This window comes from Monodon monoceros, unplaced genomic scaffold, assembly GCF_005190385.1.
Source record: "Monodon monoceros isolate NGI ecotype Baffin Bay Population unplaced genomic scaffold, NGI_Narwhal_1 Super_Scaffold_16, whole genome shotgun sequence".
In the NCBI taxonomy this organism is placed as follows: domain Eukaryota; kingdom Metazoa; phylum Chordata; class Mammalia; order Artiodactyla; family Monodontidae; genus Monodon; species Monodon monoceros.
The window spans coordinates 102,275,864-102,294,270 of record NW_021703772.1 but is presented as its reverse complement, the minus strand read 5'-3'; the positions used below and the strand labels follow the sequence as shown (position 1 = coordinate 102,294,270).

The 18,407-nt window shown below is 48.8% G+C and overlaps 1 protein-coding gene across 8 annotated transcripts in view; it reads left to right on the top strand.

Moving 5' to 3' along the window:
• Positions 1–17,387, top strand: part of CLASP1 (cytoplasmic linker associated protein 1) — a 271,572-nt gene extending 254,185 nt beyond the window's left edge. For all 8 annotated transcript variants that reach the window (XM_029224716.1, XM_029224715.1, XM_029224717.1 and 5 more), the window contains 3 exons: positions 642–848; positions 2,153–2,269; positions 14,488–17,387. In XM_029224716.1, coding sequence (XP_029080549.1) covers positions 642–848; positions 2,153–2,269; positions 14,488–14,574 — 411 coding nt within the window. In that variant the 3' untranslated portion in view covers positions 14,575–17,387. The remainder of the gene's footprint in view (positions 1–641; positions 849–2,152; positions 2,270–14,487) is intronic.
• The last annotated feature ends 1,020 nt before the right edge of the window (positions 17,388–18,407 follow it).

Below are 18,407 nucleotides of genomic sequence, written 5' to 3'. Positions count from 1 at the left end.
TATATATATGTGTGTGTCTGTGTATATATGTGTATGTGTGTGTCTGGGTATATGTGTGTGTCTGTGTGTATGTATATGTGTGTGTGTCTGTGTATATGTGTGTATGTGTCTGAGTGTATATGTGTGTGTCTGTGTATGTGTGTATGTGTCTGTGTGTATTTGTGTGTGCCTCTGTGTGTATATGTGTGTGTATGTGTGTGTGTATGTGTGTCTGTGTGTGTGCGTGTGTCTGTGTGTGTGTGTTTGTGTGGGGAGTGAGAGGCCCTGAGCATGACTGGTGACTAGTGACCGCTTGCTGGCGGGGCTGGAGCTTAGGAGCCCCGTGGGCCACCAGAGAAGCCTCCTGCTTCCTGTCACTCACCAGCCACCTCCTGAGCCTCTGCCTCCTCCTGTGCCTGCCCCACGTGGACCAGCCCGCCCTGACAGGCCCTGAGCTCAGCTCAGCTGCTGCCACACAGGAGTGCGCGAACACACACAGCACAGATAGAGTGGGGGGAGGGCAGTAGGGGAAGATGGCCCAGGCTGTCAGGTTTCTAAGGTCCCAGCGCGGAGCGACGCGAGCCTGTCCCTGGGCCTGTGAACTTGGGCGGCAGTGCTGTCTGGTGTGGCTGGAGCTCACCCACGCGCGGGCCGTGTTTCAGGTGGTGAGGGCTGCCGAGGAGGCCGCCTCCACGCTGGCCAGCTCCATCCACCCGGAGCAGTGCATCAAAGTGCTGTGCCCCATCATCCAGACGGCCGACTACCCCATCAACCTGGCCGCCATCAAGATGCAGACCAAAGTCGTCGAGAGGATCGCCAAGGAGGCCTTGCTGCAGCTCCTCGCGGACATCATCCCGGGCCTGCTGCAGGTGGGCCCCCGAGGGGTGGGCGGGACAACCGGGCGGTGCAGCCGCTGCCTCGACCCCAGGCCCTTCTCTGTCTCTTCTGGCCCACCCTCTGCTGAACGCACAGGAAGATCTTCCTGGCAGCCCAGGCCTGTGGCTCACAGAAGGAACTTTCTGTTTACGGTGAACATGTTTTGATCTTTCTTCATTGTTCCTTCCTTACTGCACAGCAGTGGGCCCAGCCCTGGGCAGGGTGGGCTGTGGAGCCCAGCATCAAACAGTGGTCCTGGCTCTCATCCGTCCAGCTAATATTAATTGAAAACCCTCGTGAGCATGAGGCGTTGAATTAAGTAGACTCTGGAAGACGAGGTGTTTTCCACTGTTGGGACCCTACCTTACGGAGTCTCCAGCCCGCTCCAGGACCCGGTACAGCCGTACAGACGGCCATGGGTGAGGGCGGGTGCCATGTGCTGAGTTGCTGCCACGGGGGTGCAGGTAGGGGTTTCTGAGATCGGGGTGGGGGCTGACCTCTGGGTTGGGGTGTCAGAGAGAGACGGGCTCAGAGAAGAAGTGGTTTAGAGTTGGGCCCTAGGGAGAGATTTCAGTGGGGAAGGGTAGAGAGACATCAGCTTTACACTTAATAAATGCTGCTGTTTGCTGAGTGCTGGGCTCAGAAATTTAAACACATACAGCCGGGCACTGGCTTGTTCCAGGCAGAGGGAAAGACACAAAGGTGGAAAGGTCCAGAGGGCTGTTCGGAGGAGAGCAGACAGTCCCACCTGGGTGTGGGGCGGGGAGAGGCCCACAGGCAGGTTGTGGTCCAGCTGGAGAAGGATGCGGAGGTCTGGCTGCGGGCAGATGTTCCCTGCAGTCCGTGGACAGTGTAGTTTTGCCCACAAGAGTGAGTGACGTGGTTCTCATTTCTTGAAAGGGGTTTGCACGTGTGAGGTTTGCTTTACCATGGCGAGAAATAGGAAAGAAGCCAGGTATTTTCCCCCTTAATTTCCTTTTCTCATTCTGTTCTCTCGTGACGTCTCTTGGCTGGTGCTGCCTGGCAGCTCGTGATACAGCATCTATCTGTGTGGAGGAGACCAGCTCGCCGGCCTCCAGCCTCCCACCCCGGAAGCAGCTCACTCTTGGCACTCTTACATGTGGCCTCTCCGGGGCGAGAGCTCTCGGGGTTCACAGGCAGAGCTCAGGTGTATCCAGACCGCTCCTGACAAGGTCGAGGTTGAACCGAGAGGGCATTTGTGGAAACGTTGATGAAATATTGACAGTCAGGCAAAGCTTTGATCTCGTTTCCTTTCTGTGTCCCTCTCTGACTGCAGGGTTACGACAACACGGAGAGCAGCGTGCGTAAGGCCAGCGTGTTTTGCTTAGTGGCGATTTATTCCGTAATCGGAGAAGAGTTGAAACCTCACCTGGCACAGCTCACAGGCAGCAAGGTGTGTATAGCGTTACACGGGCGGGTCGTACACCTGGGCCTGCTGGCGCATCGCGGACTTGCTGCCCTGCAGCTCTGGGCTCCGCACGGGCTTCCTCAGCACGTGCATTCTAGCTGGGCCTTATTCTCCAGAGGCGTTTCTCTAAAGACGAAGTGACCGGCCGTTTAGTGAAGTCATTAAGGTACAGCGTGGTCTGTCGTCGCTCCAGTTTTTGAAACGATAGCTTTGAACTTCTAGTTTATCCCAAAAAGGAAAATGATTTTCTTTAGAAACCAGCTTGTTTTCTCCCCCCGAAACACTAAGGACGTTTACCTGCTGGCTTCACACAAGGCTGGGGGGCTCCAGGTCCCTGTGGGGTTAGGACAGTGACCCTGCACGTGACCCGCCCGGGGGCCCACAGTGATCTCACTCTGGAAGCCGGGCTTTTTATTCCCTGGGCTGCCTCTCACCTTCCTTCTAGACTCAGGGCCAGAAAATGGGACAAAAGGACGATGGGCTCATGGAAGGTGACGGGGGCTGGAGTGCTTGTTGGTTGAAAAACAAACTCATATCTGATGAACTGCCAGGGGAGAGCAGGTGGCCACCCTTGAGCTCTGGCTGGAGAGGCCAGGGCCTGGGCCGCGGGGCAGACGTGTCACCGTGAAGTTACAGAGGCCCTGGGCAGGGGTGCAGATCCACGAGCGCAAAGCCTGCAGTGCCTGGCCTTCCTCCTTAGAAAAGAAGGGAGTAGAGGTGAAGCTCGTGGCTTTTCAGTAGGGCTGTTCCTTTGACACAGTTGGCGAGCATCTCCGCTCACAGGGTTCTGGCAAAGCTGGCTCTGCTGCCTTCGCCCGAGCAGGGCTCGCACCTTCGGCACTGCCGACACCTCGGGCCACTTCCTGGTGGAGGCGCCATCCCTGAGGTCCCAGGAGCGCACCCCACCCTCAGTTGATGTCCTCACACCTGGCCAGATGTCCTCTTGGGGCAGAATCAGCCCTGGTGGAGAACGACTGGTCCGGAAGGAGACACTTGACTCTTCCCGCAGACAGAAACCAGCGGCAGGGCTGGCAGTTGTGCAGGCCGCTTCCCCTGATTCCACTTCCCGAGGTCCCCGTCCAGCCCTCTGGCCACGGCTTGCAGGACCCTGAGCCGAGAGTGCCGAGCAGTGCGCTGGGCCGGGAGCCCCCCTCCCTCTGTGGCTGTCTTTGGGGGCCATGGATGGTCCCTGGCAGCGGTGGGGACGGCACAGACAGTCTTCACAAAAGGAATTAGATTCGTAAAATGGGAAATTCACCAGACCTCGGTTTTCTGGTACTTTCTACTCTCATGAGTAAGGGAGCTGCCCTGCCATCTCATGTGCCCCCTCCAGCAAGGGGCTGAGGAAACGCGGGTGTCTTCTCGTCCCTGTCCTGCGGTTGACCTGCTGCCCCTTGCAGCGGTGGTCTCGGGTCTGGAGCCCAGTCCTGATTGGAGCCAGTATTCCCATCTCCCCGCTGATGATGTTGGTCGGCTTGGAGGGCTTGGGGAGGCTGGCCGCACACCTGTCCACTGGGGCAGCGCAGAGCTTCCAGCCATTACAATTTTTATAGGTGAGAACTCCGTTGTGTTAACGTGAACCTGGTAGACTCCAGCGCACATCTTCTAAAACAAACACCCTCCCACCCAGCTCCCCAAAATGGGTAGCTGACAGCACATAGTGCTAAGTGAGAAACAGAGAATCAAGCCATGGTTTCCAGTTTCTGTGTGTCACCAAGCCTATCAAACTCTCCTTCCACTACTTAAATGAAGTTAATAAATGACATCAGGTTCTGCAGAGAAAGGCTGGTGCAAGGAACCTGTGAGGTGCCTTTGAGAAGTGTCCCGTTGCCATGGCAGCAGTACTGGCTTTAGGATCAGAAAACCTGTCCCCCGCTGACTAGCTGTATGACTTTAAGCAACCTTTCCTTTCTGCTCCCTCTCTCTCTCTCTCTCCCTCCCTCTCTCTCTCTCTCTCTCTGTAGAATACAGTAACATAAAATTTACTGTCTTAACCATTTGTAAGTGTACAGTTCACAGACACTAAGTACATTCATATTATGCATATTCATCACCACCATCCACCTCCTGAGCTCTTTGCACCTTGGAAAACTGAAATCCGTAATATTCCCCCTCCCCCCTGGCCCCTGGCAACCACCATTCTACTTTCTGTCTCTGTGAGTGTAAAATACTCATAAGTGGAATCATACAGTATTTGTCTATTCGTAACTGGCTTATTTCACTGAGCATAATGTTCTCTAGGTTCACCCATGTTGTAGCAGGTGTCAGAATTTCCTACTTATTTATTTTTGGCTGTGTTGGGTCTTCATTGCTGTACGTGGGCTTTCTCTAGTTGAGGCGAGCGGGGTCTAGTCTTAGCTGTGGTGCGCGGGCTTCTCATTGCGGTGGCTTCTCTTGTTGCGGAGCGCAGGCTCCAGGTACACAGGCTTCAGCAGTTGTGGCACGCGGGCTCAGTAGTTGTGGCTCACGGGCCTAGCCGCTCCGCGGCGTGTGGGATCTTCCCGGACCGGGGCACGAACCCGTGTCCCCTGCATCGGCAGGCGGACTCTCAACCACTGTGCCACCAGGAAAGCCCTGTTTTTAGTTTTTTAAATTGAGATACAATAAACATGAAATTACATTAGTTTCAGGTGTACAACGTAATGATTTGATATTTATTTATATTGCAAAATGGTCACCACGGTAAGTCTAGGTAACATTTGTCATCACACACAGCTACACAATTTATTTCTTGTGATGAGAAATTTTAAGATCTACTCTGTTAGTGACCTTCAAATATACAATACAGTATTATTTACTATAGTTACCATGTTGTACACCACATGGGATGTCTTTTTATTTGTGTTTTTAATTCCTTTCAGTAACATTTTGTAGTTTTATTGTACAATTCTTTCATTTCCTTGGTTGAGTTAATTCCTAAGTATTTTATTCTTTTTGATGCTATTGTAAACATAGTTGTTTTATTAACTTCCTTTTCGGATTTTTCATTTAAAAAAAAAAATTTATTTATTTATTGGCTGTGTTGGGTCTTCGTTGCTGCACATGGGCTTTCTCTAGTTGCAACGAGCAGGGGTGACTCTTCGTTGCGGGTGCGTGGGCTTCTCATTGCAATGCCTTCACTTGTTGTGGAGCACGGGCTCTAGAGAGCTGGCTCAGTAGTTGTGGCACACCGGCTTAGTTGCTCCACGGCATGTGGGATCTTCCCGGACCAGGGATCGAACCTGTGTCCCCTGCATTGGCAGGCGGATTCTTAACCACTGCGCCACCACGGAAGCCTGGGTTTTTCATTTTTAGTGTATAGAAATGCAGTTGAATTTTGCTTGCTGATTTTGTATTCTGCTACTTTGCTGAATTATTTTATTAGTCTTAATGTTTTTTTGTAGAATCTTTAGGATTTTATACCTGTGAGATCACAGTTGTCCTTTGGTATCCACTGGGATTGCCACAGATAAGAAACTCTGCAGATGCTCAAGTCCCGTACCTGTGGTTCCACTTCTGTGTAGCCAACTAACCACAGATGGTGTAGTGCTGTGTGTTGAAAAAAATCCCTGTATAAGTGGACCTGCGCAGTTCAAACCTGTGTTGCTCAAGGGTAAACTGTATATCATCTATGAACAAAGATAATCTTGCTTCTTCCTTTCCAATGTGGATGCTTTTTTTTTTCTTTTCCTGCCTAATTGCTCTGGCTGGAACTTACAGTACTATATTAATAGAAATGGTGAAAGTAGGCATCCTTGTTCCTCATCTTAAAGGAAAAGTTTTCGGTCTCTTACCGTCGAGCATAATGTTCACAGTGTGCTTTTCATATCTAGCTTTTGATACGTTGAGATACAGGCAGCCTCGGAGAGAGTGCGGATTCAGGTCCAGATCGCTGCAGTAAAGCGAATATTGCAATGAAACAAGTCACACAAATTTTTTGGTTTCCCGGTACGTATAAAAGTTATGTCTTTACTATACTGTAGTCTATTAAGTGTGCAATAGCATTCTGTCTAAAAAAAGTCAGTATATCTACCGTAATTTAAAAAAAAAGTTATTGCTAAATAATGCTAGCCATCATCTGAGCCTTCAGCGAGTCATAATCTTTTTGCTGGTGGAGGGTCTGGCCTCAGTGTTGATGCTGCTGACTGATCAGGGCAGTGGCTGCTGAAGGTGAAGGTGGCCGCAGCAGTTTCCTAAAATACAACGGTGAAGTTTGCTGAATCGATCGACTCTTCACAATTTCTCTGTTGCAGCAATGCTGTTTGATAGCATTTTACCCACAGTAGAATTTCTTTCAAAATCGGAGTCAATCCTCTCGAACCTGCCACTGCTTTATCAAGTAAGTCTGTGTAATAATCTAAATCCTTGGTTGTCATTTCACCAATCTTCACAGCGTCTTCACCAGGAGTCAATTCCATCTCAAGAAACCATTTTCACATGAGATCCCCCTAAGCTCCAGATTTGTATCTCTGGATTTGGGTTAGTGGAGAAAAAAATTAAGAAATCATGCAACTGAACTAGATCTCACTAGTTGGTGATGCTCCAGAGGAAAGTCAGTGTCAGCATGGGGAAAAGTGAAATTCAATATCCCAGCTCCTAATACTCTGATCTCCTACAGCAGAATTCAAATTTTACCCTCAGCTCTACAAGCTCAGTTGCCACTCTCCTTTAATGGAAACTTAAGTGCACACTGAGGGCAGGATTTGGCTCAAAGACTTTCTACACTGCACTAAACATTCCTGTTGTTAAAAGCATCTTTACACATATATGCCGTTACAAACTAAGACTGAATTTCTGGACAAGATGTAAAATGCAGACTTTGGAGATGAGTGCAGAACAGTTTAAAGTATTTCACCAACTCCTCTACCAAAAACAAACAAACAGACAAACAAAACCTTTGCCTCTTCCAGAGTCAGGCAACTTCCCCAAAGTCATCAGGCAGCCAGAATTTCCCAAGGATTCTGAAGGTACAATTCCCTGTTTCTTGGACTTCATGACACCCTCCCCATTCCTTTAGAGAGGTATTTCATGGTTTGTATTTCTTTTTTTAAAAACTCATTAAAATTAATTTTGCTTTGAAGGAAAAAAAAAAGAAACCCTTTCTTTGCTCATCTGTAAGAAGCAACTCCACATGCACTAATGTTTTATCATGAGATTTTATCAATTCAGTCCCATCTTCAGGCTCCACTTATTATCCTAGTTCTCCTGCTGTTTCCACCACATCTGCAGTTCCTCCCCGAAGTCTTGAACCCCTCAAAGGCGTCCAGGAGGGTTGGAATCAACTTCTTCCAGACTCCTGTTGATGTTGGTATTTTGGCCTGTTCCTGTGAATCAGAAATGTTCTTCATGGTACCTAGGATGCTGAATCCTTTCCAGAAGGTTTACAGTTGACTTTGCCCAGATCCATCAGAGGAAGCACTATGGCAGTTATCGCCTTACAAAATGTATTTCTTAAATAATAAGACTTGAAAGTCAGAATTATCCTTGATCTACGGGCTGCTGAATGGGTGTTGTGTTAGTAGGCATGAAAACAACATTAATCTTGTTGTACATCTTCATCAGAGCTCTTGGGTGACCAGATACCCTGTCAATAAACAGTAATATTTTGAAAGGAGTCTTTTTTTCTGAGCTGTAGGCCTCAACAGTGGGCTTAAAATACTCAATCATGTTGTAAACCTGTGCTGTCATCCAGGCTTTGTTGTTGCATTTACAGAGCACAGGCAGAGTAGGTTGAGCATAATTCTTAAGAGCCCTGGGATTTTCAGAATAGCAGATGAACTTAAAGTCACCAGCTGCATTAGCTCCTGACGAGAGTCAGTCTGTCCTTTGAAGCTTTGAAGCCAGGCATTGGCTTCTCCTTTCTGGCTCTGAAAGTCCTAGATAGCATCTTTTTGCATTATAAGGCTGTTTTGCCTACATTGAAAATCTGTTGTTTATTGCAGCCACCTTCATTAACTATCTTAGCTAGATCCTCTGGATAACTTGCTGCAGCTTCTACATCAGCACTTGCTGCTTCACCTGGCACTTTTATGTTATGCAGGCAGCTTCTTTCCTTAAACCTCATGAACCGACATCTGCCTGCATCAGACTTCTTTCCTGCAGCTTCCTCATCTCCCTCAGCCTTCCTAGAATGGAAGAGAGTTAGGCCCTTGGTCTGTAATAGGTTTGGGCTTAAGGGAATGTTGTGGCTGGTTTGATCTTCTGTACAGACCACTAAAACTTTCTCCGTATCAGCAGTAAGGCTATTTTCCTTTCTTATCATTCGTGTATTCACTGGAGCAGCACTTCCAGTTTCTTTCAAGAACTTTTCCTTTGCATTCACAGCTTGGCTAACTGTGGCACGAGAGGCCTAGCTCTTGGCCTGTCTCAGCTTTCAATGTGCCTTCCTCACTACGCTTAATCATTTCTAGCTTTTGATTTAAAGTGACAGAAGTGCAGCTCTTTCACTTGAACACTTCAGGCCACTGGGTTATTAATTGGCCTAATTTCAATATTGTTGTGTCTCAGGGACTAGGGAGGTGCAAGTACAGGGAGAGAGACCCGGGAATGGTGGGTCTCTCGCGCAGTCAGAACACACACATCTGTGGATGACATTTGCTGTCTTTACATATGGGCGTGGTTCGTGCCACCCCAAACAACTATAGTCATAACATAAAAGAACACTGACCACAAATCACCATAAGAAGTATAATAGTAATGAAAAAGTCTGAAATAATTGTGAGAATTACCAAAATGGGATAGTGACATGAAAGGAGCCATGCTGTTGGAAAATGGCACTCATGGACTTGACTGATGCAGGGTGTTCACAAACCTTCAATTTGGGGAAAAAAACACAGTATCTGTGAAGTATATTAAAGTGAAGCACAATAAAACAAAGTATGCCTATACTTTTCTTCTATTCCTAGTTTATTTGGTATTTTTATCATGAAAAGATACAGAATTTTGCCAAATACTTTTTCTGTATCAATTGAGATGATCCTTTGGTTTTTGTTTGTTTGTTTTTAAATTTTTATTTATTTATTTATTTATTTTTGGCTACATTGGGTCTTCCTTGCTGCGCGCGGGCTTTTCTCTAGTTGCAGCGAGTGGGGGCTACTCTTCATTGCGGTGCACGGGCTTCTCATTGTGGTGGCTTCTCGTTGTGGAGCACGGGCTCTAGGCACGCGGGCTTCAGCAGTCGTGACACACAGGCCCAGTAGTTGTGGCTTGCAAGCTCTAGAGCACAGGCTCAATAGTTATGGTGCATGGGCTTAGTTGCTCCGAGGCATGTGGGATCTTCCCGGACCAGGGCTCGAACCCATGTCCCCTGCATTGGCAGGCGGATTCTTAACCACTGCGCCACCAGGGAAGTCCCTGGGGTTTTTTTTGTTTGTTTGTTTTTGTTTTTTCCTTCATTCTGTTACTGTGGTGTATTATATTTATCAATTTTTGTATGTTGAACCATCCTTGCATTTCAGGAATAAATCCCACTTGGTCATGGTATTAAAGCCTCTTAATGTGCTGTTGAATCTGGTTTGCCAGTCTTTTCTTGAGGATTTTTTGCATCAGTGTTCATAAGGGCTATGGATCTGTAGTTTTCTTGTTATGTCTTCAACTGGCTTTGATATCAGGAGAATGCTGACCTCATAGCATGAATTCAGAAGTGTTCCTTCCTCTTCAGTTTTCTAGAAAAAATTGAGAAGGATTGTGTTCTCTAAATGTTGGTAGAATTCACCAATGAAGCCACCTGGTCAGGGGCTTTTCTTTGTCAGATTTTTGATTACTGATTCAATCTCTTTACTAGTTATGGGTCTGTTCAGGTTTCTCTTTTCTTCTTGATAGGTTTTGTGTTTCTAGGAGTTTGTCCATTTCATCTAAGTTACCTAATTTGTTGGTGTACAGTTACTAATAGTATTCTCATGATCTTTTTGATTTCTGTAGAATCAGTCATAATGTCCCCACGTTTGTTTCTGATTTTAACAATTTGAGTCTTCTCTCTTTTTTTGTTAGTTAACTTAGCTAAAGCTTTGTCAATTTTGTTGATTCTTTTTCAAAGAACCAAGTTTTGGTTTTGTTACCTCTGTTTTTTGTTTCATTTATCTCTGCTCTAATCTTTATTATCTTCTTTCTGCTAGCTTGGGGTTTAATTTATTATTCTTTTTCTAGTTCCTTAAGATATATAAAGTTAGGTTGTTGATACAAATCTTCCTTCTTTTTTATATAGCTATGAATTTCTCTCTTTACACTGCTTTTGCTGCATCCCATAAGTTTTGGTATGTTGTTTTCATCTGTCTCAAGGTATTTTCCTATTTCCTTTGTGATTTCTTCTTTAACCCAATGGTTGTTTAAGAGTGTGCTGTTCAATTTCCACAAATTTGTGAATTTTTCAGTTTTCTTTCTGTTACTGATTTCTCAGTTCATCTGTTTTGGTCAGAAAAGGTACTTTGTATCATATTTATCTTTTAAAATGTATCGAGGCTTAATCTGTGGCCTAACATATGGTCTATCTTGGGAAGGTCTCATGTGCACTTGAGAAGAATGTGTATTCTTGTGTAGAATGTTTTGCATATGTCTTTTAGATCTAGTTGATTTATTGTGTTGTTCAAGTCCTCTAGAGTGGAATATTGAAGTCTCCCAACTATTACTATAAAACTATTTCTCCCTTCCATGCTGTCAGTTTTTGCTCCATATATTTTGATGACATGTTCTTAGATGTGTAATTATAAATATTAAATTTTCTTGCTGTATTGCTCTTTTATTAATATGTAATGTCCATCTCTTTCTTGTAACCTTTTTTGATTTAAACTCTATTTTGTCTGATATTAGTGTAGCTACCCCATACTCTTGGTTACTGTTTGCATGGAATATCCTTTTCCATTCTTTCACTTTCAACCTATTTGTGTCTTTGGATCAAAAGTGAGTCTCTAGTAAGCAACATATAGTTGAATCATGGTTTTCTTTTTATCCATTTTGCCAATCTTTGTCTTTTGATTGGAGAATTTAACTCATTCACATTTAAAGCAATTACTGATAAGGAAGAGATTTCTGTCATCATGGTATTTGTTTTCTATGTGCCTTATAGCTTTTTTGTCCCTCATTTTCTACACTACTCTTTTGTGTTTGTTTGCTTTTTGTACTGAAACGTTTTAATTCCCTTCTCATTTCCTTTTGTGTATATTCTATACCTGTTTTCTCTGTGGATTACATTTGACATCCTAAAGTTATAATCCTCTAACTTGAATTTATACCAGCTCATTGAGCAAGCTTTCTGAACCCTGGCCTTTTCATTTGTAAAATAGGAGAAGCTGTTCTGCCTACCTCAAAGGATTGTTTTGAGGCCCAAATGTGATAATCAGTGTAAAGCTTGTAAACCGTTGGACATATACACATCGTTCACTCTATTACCATCATCTTTTCCTTGTACTTGCAATTATGTTCTAGACTTGACTAGGTAGATACAATAGGGGTTCTGAGTTGTAAATAACTATTAGCAATGTTTAGCAGCTCATTTTTAACCAGGCTTTCATAGAAATATAACTATCCTGCTTTCTAGATCACTTTTTCCTTCTTTAAAAGCTCTAGTGGGAAGCAGCAGCATAGCACAGGGAGGTCAGCTCGGTGCTTTGCAATGACCTAGAGGGGTGGGATTGGGGAGGGTGGGAGGGAGGCTCAGGAGGGAGGAGATATGGGGACATATGTATGCATATGGCTGATTCAGTTTGGTGTACAGCAGAAACTAACATAGTGTTGTAAAGCAATTATACTCCAATAAGATGTATTAAAAAAAAACAAACCTCTGATTCAACAAGTACATGTTAGGAACCTGCTGTCTTCAGCACACTATGCTAAGGCACATGGGAAGAGCAAGAACTCGTCCTGCCCTGACAGGACTGACACATGGGGAAACTTGTACAGCTGCCCAGGAGTGACCAGTGGACACGGTGGGACGGGCTCTGATTGCTGGGTCAGGGGCCTGGAGGAAGTGGGACCAGATTGGGCTGGGCTTGGCAGGATTGGGGAGCTGCACAGGGAGGGAAGGAGTGGACTGCAGGGAGGAACAGTGTGAACAGCTCAGGTAGGAGTAGGAGTGGGGTGATCAGAGGACACGTTCTCCGAGCAGGGAGCTGCAGGAAGCACCTTGCAAGTGTCACTGCTCTGCATTTTGCAGATGGGAAAGTTGAGGCTCAAGAAATGTTTGCCTGAGGTCGCAGAACTAGTTAGTGTTGGAGTTGGTTCTAGAATTCTGCTGGACCTGTTGAGCCTCAGGCCAGTGCTTTGTTGAACGTACCACGGCTTCCCTTGCACCTGGTTGGCCCTGGTCATATCCTCCTGAGCCTTAGAGCATTAGGAACCTTGTGTAAAATGATGGCACTTTGGGTTTTGTTTTTCTTTTTAATAAATTTTAGTTTTGGCTGCATTGGGTCTTCGTTGTTGCACACGGGCTTCTCATTGTGGTGGCTTCTCTTGTTGCAGAGCGTGGGCTCTAGGCGCGTGGGCTTCAGTAGTTGTGCCTCGTGGGCTCTGGAGCGCAGGCTTAGTAGTTGTGGCGCACGGGCTCAGATGCTCCGCGGCATGTGGGATCTTCCCGGGCCAGGGACTGAACCCGTGCCCCTGCATTGGCAGGCGGATTCTTAACCACTGCACCACCAGGGAGGTCCAATGATGGCACTTTGATCACCACACTGACTGTTCTATTGAAAGGTTTCAGATTTTGAAAGGTGTGGGGTGAAAACAGACTGGGATACGTAGCGTAAATTCCTGACACACTCCCTGCAGCTGAAAAGAGTAAGAGGCATTACAGGTCCTGATCTGGGGGGGGACCCCCGGTGGACTGCTGCGTGAAGACGCTCGGGCAGAGCCCTCCTGCCAGCTGCACGTCCCAGGCTCCACAGCCATGTGACTGAGCGCGCCTTGCTGGGGGTCAGGGAGACACTGCCTCGCGGGAGCTCTGCTGGTTGCTGGTCCTGTTCCCACCCATCATCCGAGGGCCCCGCTTTCTCCTGTGCCACACGCTCCACTTGGAGTGTCTCTTCGTGGGTTCCCCGGGGACCAGCCGCTCCTCCCTAGGCAGCCTTATACTTGGCCTCACAGCCTGTTCAGAGACAGCAGCTAAAGAGCTGTGGAAGAGCTGTGGATAGTAAATATTCCCTTAATCTTACCAGTTGTGTGTTGCGTAGATTTTTATGGGCACTCTGCTTCTACAAATACCTGTTTCTTTTAATTTTTAATATGATCAGGCACACTATCAACATATGAAGTTAGCGGCATTCAGCAAATATTTAAGAACCTACCGTGTTACATGGTGCTTTAGGTATTTTGAGAGTCCAAGGAGCTTGAGTTAGAACTAAATGAGATGTCAGGCTTGGAAGCCCTTTCGCCGTCAAGCACTGTGCCTGACTGAGGGCACGTTGTTTAGTGACGCAGCCTCTGGCCTCAGGGAGGTTGAGTCTTGCTGGAAAGATCCAGCCCACTGCTCCCTGCAGCAGGAGGTGGCCTGTGCCGAGCCACAGTGGGCGGGGCTGGGGCCCGGGGTGCGGGAAGGCCATGGGGCACATGGGGGCGGCCTCGGATTCCATGCGCCTTGGGAGGTGTGCAACGGGGAAGCAGCAGCTTCTGCACACATGTGAGGGTTAGAAAACGTGACCTCTGACCTTGGCTTGCTTCTTCATGCCGATGGAGTGTGGCTTGCACCCTCTCTTCCCGCTGGGTTGGGTGGAGCCAGTGGCTGCCTTGCCCCTGAAGTGTGTGGATCTGCAGCCCTGAGGCCCACCTCGTGGTAACATGTTTCCCTCTTTTCGTGATAACCCCTCACGCCCCCTCCTCTAGTCTGACCTCCCAATCGCGGTGGCCCCGGCCCCGGGCAGATGGCTTGGACCAGTGGTGGGCACTCAGTAAATGTCTGTGCAGTGAATTTCTCCACTAAGGGACGTGCTGTTTTTTGTTTTTTGGTGTGGTTTTTTTTTTTGCGGTACGCGGGCCTCTCACTGTTGTGGCCTCTCCCGCTGCGGAGCACAGGCTCCGGACGCGCAGGCTCAGCGGCCATGGCTTACGGGCCCAGCCGCTCCGTGGCATGTGGGATCTTCGCGGACCGGGGCACGAGCCCGTGTCCCCTGCATCGGCAGGCAGACTCGCAACCACTGCGCCACCAGGGAAGCCCGGACGTGCTGTTTTGTTGTCACCTGGGTTTTCTTTCCTGCTCTCTGATTTTTTCCTCCTGCTCACCCGTTTGTATCTCCTCCTTGCAGATGAAGCTGCTCAACTTATACATAAAGAGGGCGCAGACCACGAACAGCAACAGCAGCTCCTCATCCGACGTCTCCACGCATAGCTAATGCGGCGCCAGAGTCCCCGTGTAGCCCTGGAAGCAATCGGTGGTGCCTCTCAGAGAACTCCCCCTCCCCCCCATCGGCTGCCCAGTCAGTACCAGGAGGCCCGCAAATATTTATTACAATCAGTATTTTGATCCCTTCCAGCTTTTGTGTAGAATCATACTGGTATTGAATGTAAAGGAAGCAAGGCCTGCATTGCATCTTCCTACAAAACAAAACAAAAGGAGTAAGAAAAGAAGAGCCATACTTAAACCGTCTTGTCCAGCCTGCTGAGGTCGTAAAACCGTGTGTGTGGGGTGCAGTTTTTAAAAATCAGAGCTCTCTAGCCGATACCTGGTAGAAAGTAGCATTTTCTCTTCAGTTAATAAGATTGGAGGAGGTTGGGTTAAGTTGTGTTTCTCTTTCATCTCGGCCTCCTTGGTTTTGGATGTGGCCTGTGTGGGGTAAAGCCCCACGCCTTCCACAACTGACACCATGAAAGGGTTTGTACGTTGTAAGTTGTGTTTTGAGACCTACTAAGAATATGAATCAAGTCTTGGCAAGAAGTGGGAGAAAAGCCTGAAGATGGTCTTTTAACGAACATGTAGCAATCGTGCTCACCGTCTCCGGACCGGAGGCTGACGCCCTGCGCGGTCTCCTTCCAGGACGGGCTCCTGCCCCTCTGAGCAACCCCACCGATGCCGCCCCTGCCCCAGAGCTGCCACTTGAGGGGCTTTTTAGAGATGAAATCCAAACACAAAAATCAAGGTAAATCGACAGCCTTGGTTAGCGTGTGCTTGAAATGGCCCTTCGTGCAGCGTCGAAGATACCGGAGAAGCTGCTCGTTTTACTGCCGAGATCCTGGGAAACACTATTTAACAGCGCTTCCCCCGTGACCCTGGCCCCTGGTGGTGCAGATTTAGGGCCCCCTCGCTTCCCTTCCCCAACCCGCGCCTGAGCGGCTCGATTTCTAAGATGTTCTCGGTTAGTCTGGTAAATGGCAGCTCCACCATCTCAGTTTTGAATTCTCTGTTTAATTTGGGATTGAGATCAAAGAAAAATCTAGAGAGACCAGGTATCAGGATTTTTTTTTTTTTTGTAATTTTATGGACTGAAGTACTTCCTTGATCCTCTGCTGAGAGAATCATGGTTTTAAAGAAAAAGTAATTGTGGTGTGTGGCGGATCGCAGAAAAACAGGATTGGAAACACAGTTTTAGAATCAAATTCTTCAGTGAGAAACTTACCCCTTTAAAATTTCTTCTTGAGGGTTGCACTGCTTCAGTGAAAGCAACTCCGGATCAGGACCCTGGTTAACAAAGTTTGGAGTAAAAGGCTTCAAGCCAAACGGAAGTTCTTAATGCGGTCAGGAAGGCGTCTGTCGTCTCTTAGATTCCACCGTAGCCCCTGTAAACGGAACTGACTTTTCCATATTGTTAATGAGGTGTTTGCTGCTCTGGCGTCCAGTCCCTGCAGCTGCCGGGCTGTGTGGCTCTCACCCCAGAGCTGCACAGCCCCGAACGTAGCTTGTTTTCATGCAGAATCGACTTCAGATACTTTATGCGGAAATAGGCACTGAAGACGGAGGTCCGGGAGCAGAGGCCGGGGCGCCTTCACTGCGTGCGCGTGCATGCTGCGTGCGTGCGCTTTGTGCGTGCGTGTGCGTGCATGCTGCGTGTGTGTGCTTTGTGCGTTCGTGCACGTAGCGGGTATCCTGCACGTGCGGGAGGGCCCCCGCTGCTGCCGTTGAGGGAACGTCAGGGGCGCGCTTTACGTGGTCGAACGTTATTGGCTTCTTTTCGGCTCAGAACAGCCATTGCTGTTTGTTCTTACGTCACTCGCGGGGTCGCTTTCTTGCCCTCTACCATCGTCAGCGTCTGATGACTCCTCTGAAGCAGCACCTGTGTTCCGCCGGGTTATTTCCGAGTCCTTCCTGGCGAGCGCGTGTGGAAAGGCCTCTCTCCTTCAGCTCGTGGACGCCCAGGTGGCCGCGGCCCCGCCCGCAGTCGGGAAGGGCCTTGAACGTGGCCGCGCGCGTCCTCCTGGCGCTCACAAAGGGCTAACCTTGAACGTCACTTGCCCAGCCTTGATGTCCTGACCCAGCGGGGCCCGCCCACTCCCAACCGACAGCTGCAGCTGCCCTGCCTCGCCGCCTCCCTGCAGGCGTCCTGTTTGGATGAAGTGGTAGAACACAGGCGAGCAGAGCACCTGAGACTCGGTCCGCCTCCCCCGTTGACCTGACTGTCCAGGGCCCCGAAGAGCCCCAACGCCACCGCCGGGGCCAGATTGCCGGGCTCCCGCTTCCCATCCCGCTGCTGAGGCCCCGGGGGGAGGCGCGCGGCCTTCCTGGAGCCACTGCAGCCACGGGCCGCCCGCCACGGCCCCACTAGCTTCTCAGTCATGCAGCTGCACCTGACCTGTCTCCTGAATCTTTTTCTTGCCCTACCGCCCTTAATTTATCAAGCATAATATTACACGTTAAAGAACAGCAAATAAGAACTCTGTAGAATCCCACCAGGACTTTGCTAACCATGATATTTGGAGATGATGAAAATGCTCTGAAGAATATCAGCCACCAAAATAGTTTTGTCGGCACTGTTCACACGCATGGTCCCCACGCCCCCAGGTTGGGTTTTTGGTTTTGGTTTTTGGTTTTTTTGGGCTTTTTCATGTTACATCCATATCTGTATTTATATCTTATTTGTTTCACTTTCAAGTGTATCATGGCAAATGTACAGATTTTTTGTTGTTGTTAATAATGTGCTAGGATTTGCTAAAAAAGAAAACAAGAAAAAAAAATCCTTTTGAGTTTGCTCTAGAATAAATGAGACTTAATTCAGTTTCCGACGTCCGAGTGGTTTTTTGTGGGGTTTTTTTGGTCACAGGGCTTGTAGGTAGCGTATCCCGTCTCTCTGACGTCAGAACGAGGCCACATTTCTGAAGGATCGAGGGGCTACATGGAGGAGCTCGTGAGGTCAGCAGGTCGTAAGGCAGGGGGCCCAGGGCCCAGGGCCGGGATCAGGCGGGTGTCAGGATGGAACCTGGGGGAAGGGGAAGGGCCTGGCGAGCGGAGCCGTGGAGCTGGTCTGCAAGGAACCCGTGCACGGCCCCCAGGGGTGCTGGTCCGTCTCTTTGGAGCCTTACTTTTGCTTTCGGAATGATTTTGACTCTTACATCGCGTTCCATGAGGCATCTCAGTATCCCTGACTGGTGACCTTGAGCCCCTTTCCCCCATGGCCCACCGCCTCCTGCCCGTTTGACACGTGAGGTCGGCGTGATCACAGAGGCTGGGTTCAAATCCCGGCTTCCCCCCTCACCCCCTCGGGCCAGTGTTCTCACGGATAAACCACCGGAGTGAGACGGACCTCGTGGAGGTGCTGGGAGGGGCCGCGGGTGATGTAGGTGAGGCCGCGGCCCTGCCTCCTGCTGTGGGTGAGGGCGACACACAAGTGCGAGGCTGTCACCACCCCACCCCACCTCCAGGCCTGGCGCACCGTCCGCCCGTTACTCCGGAGCAGGTGCGGAAGCCCCCGTGGATGTGCTGCGCTCAGGCGGGGTTGGCGGTGCACTCTCTGTATTGGGGTCTCTAACCCCTGCCGCCACCATCCTCCTTATCCCAGGGCGGCCAGGAAGCCCCTGCTGATGGCTGTGTGTGTGTTGGGGGGAGGGGGATATGCCCACCACAAGCAGCGGAGCTTGACTCGGGGGGGGGGGGATCTGAACGGTCTTCTCTCCGGAAGGTGCCCCTTTCCACTCACAGTTTTGCACTCAGTTGTAAAGTTTGCAAGACTCGCTGCAGAGGTCCAGGGGTTCCAAGGTGAAAACTGCCTACGGACCAATGCTCTTGACGTTCTTGGGT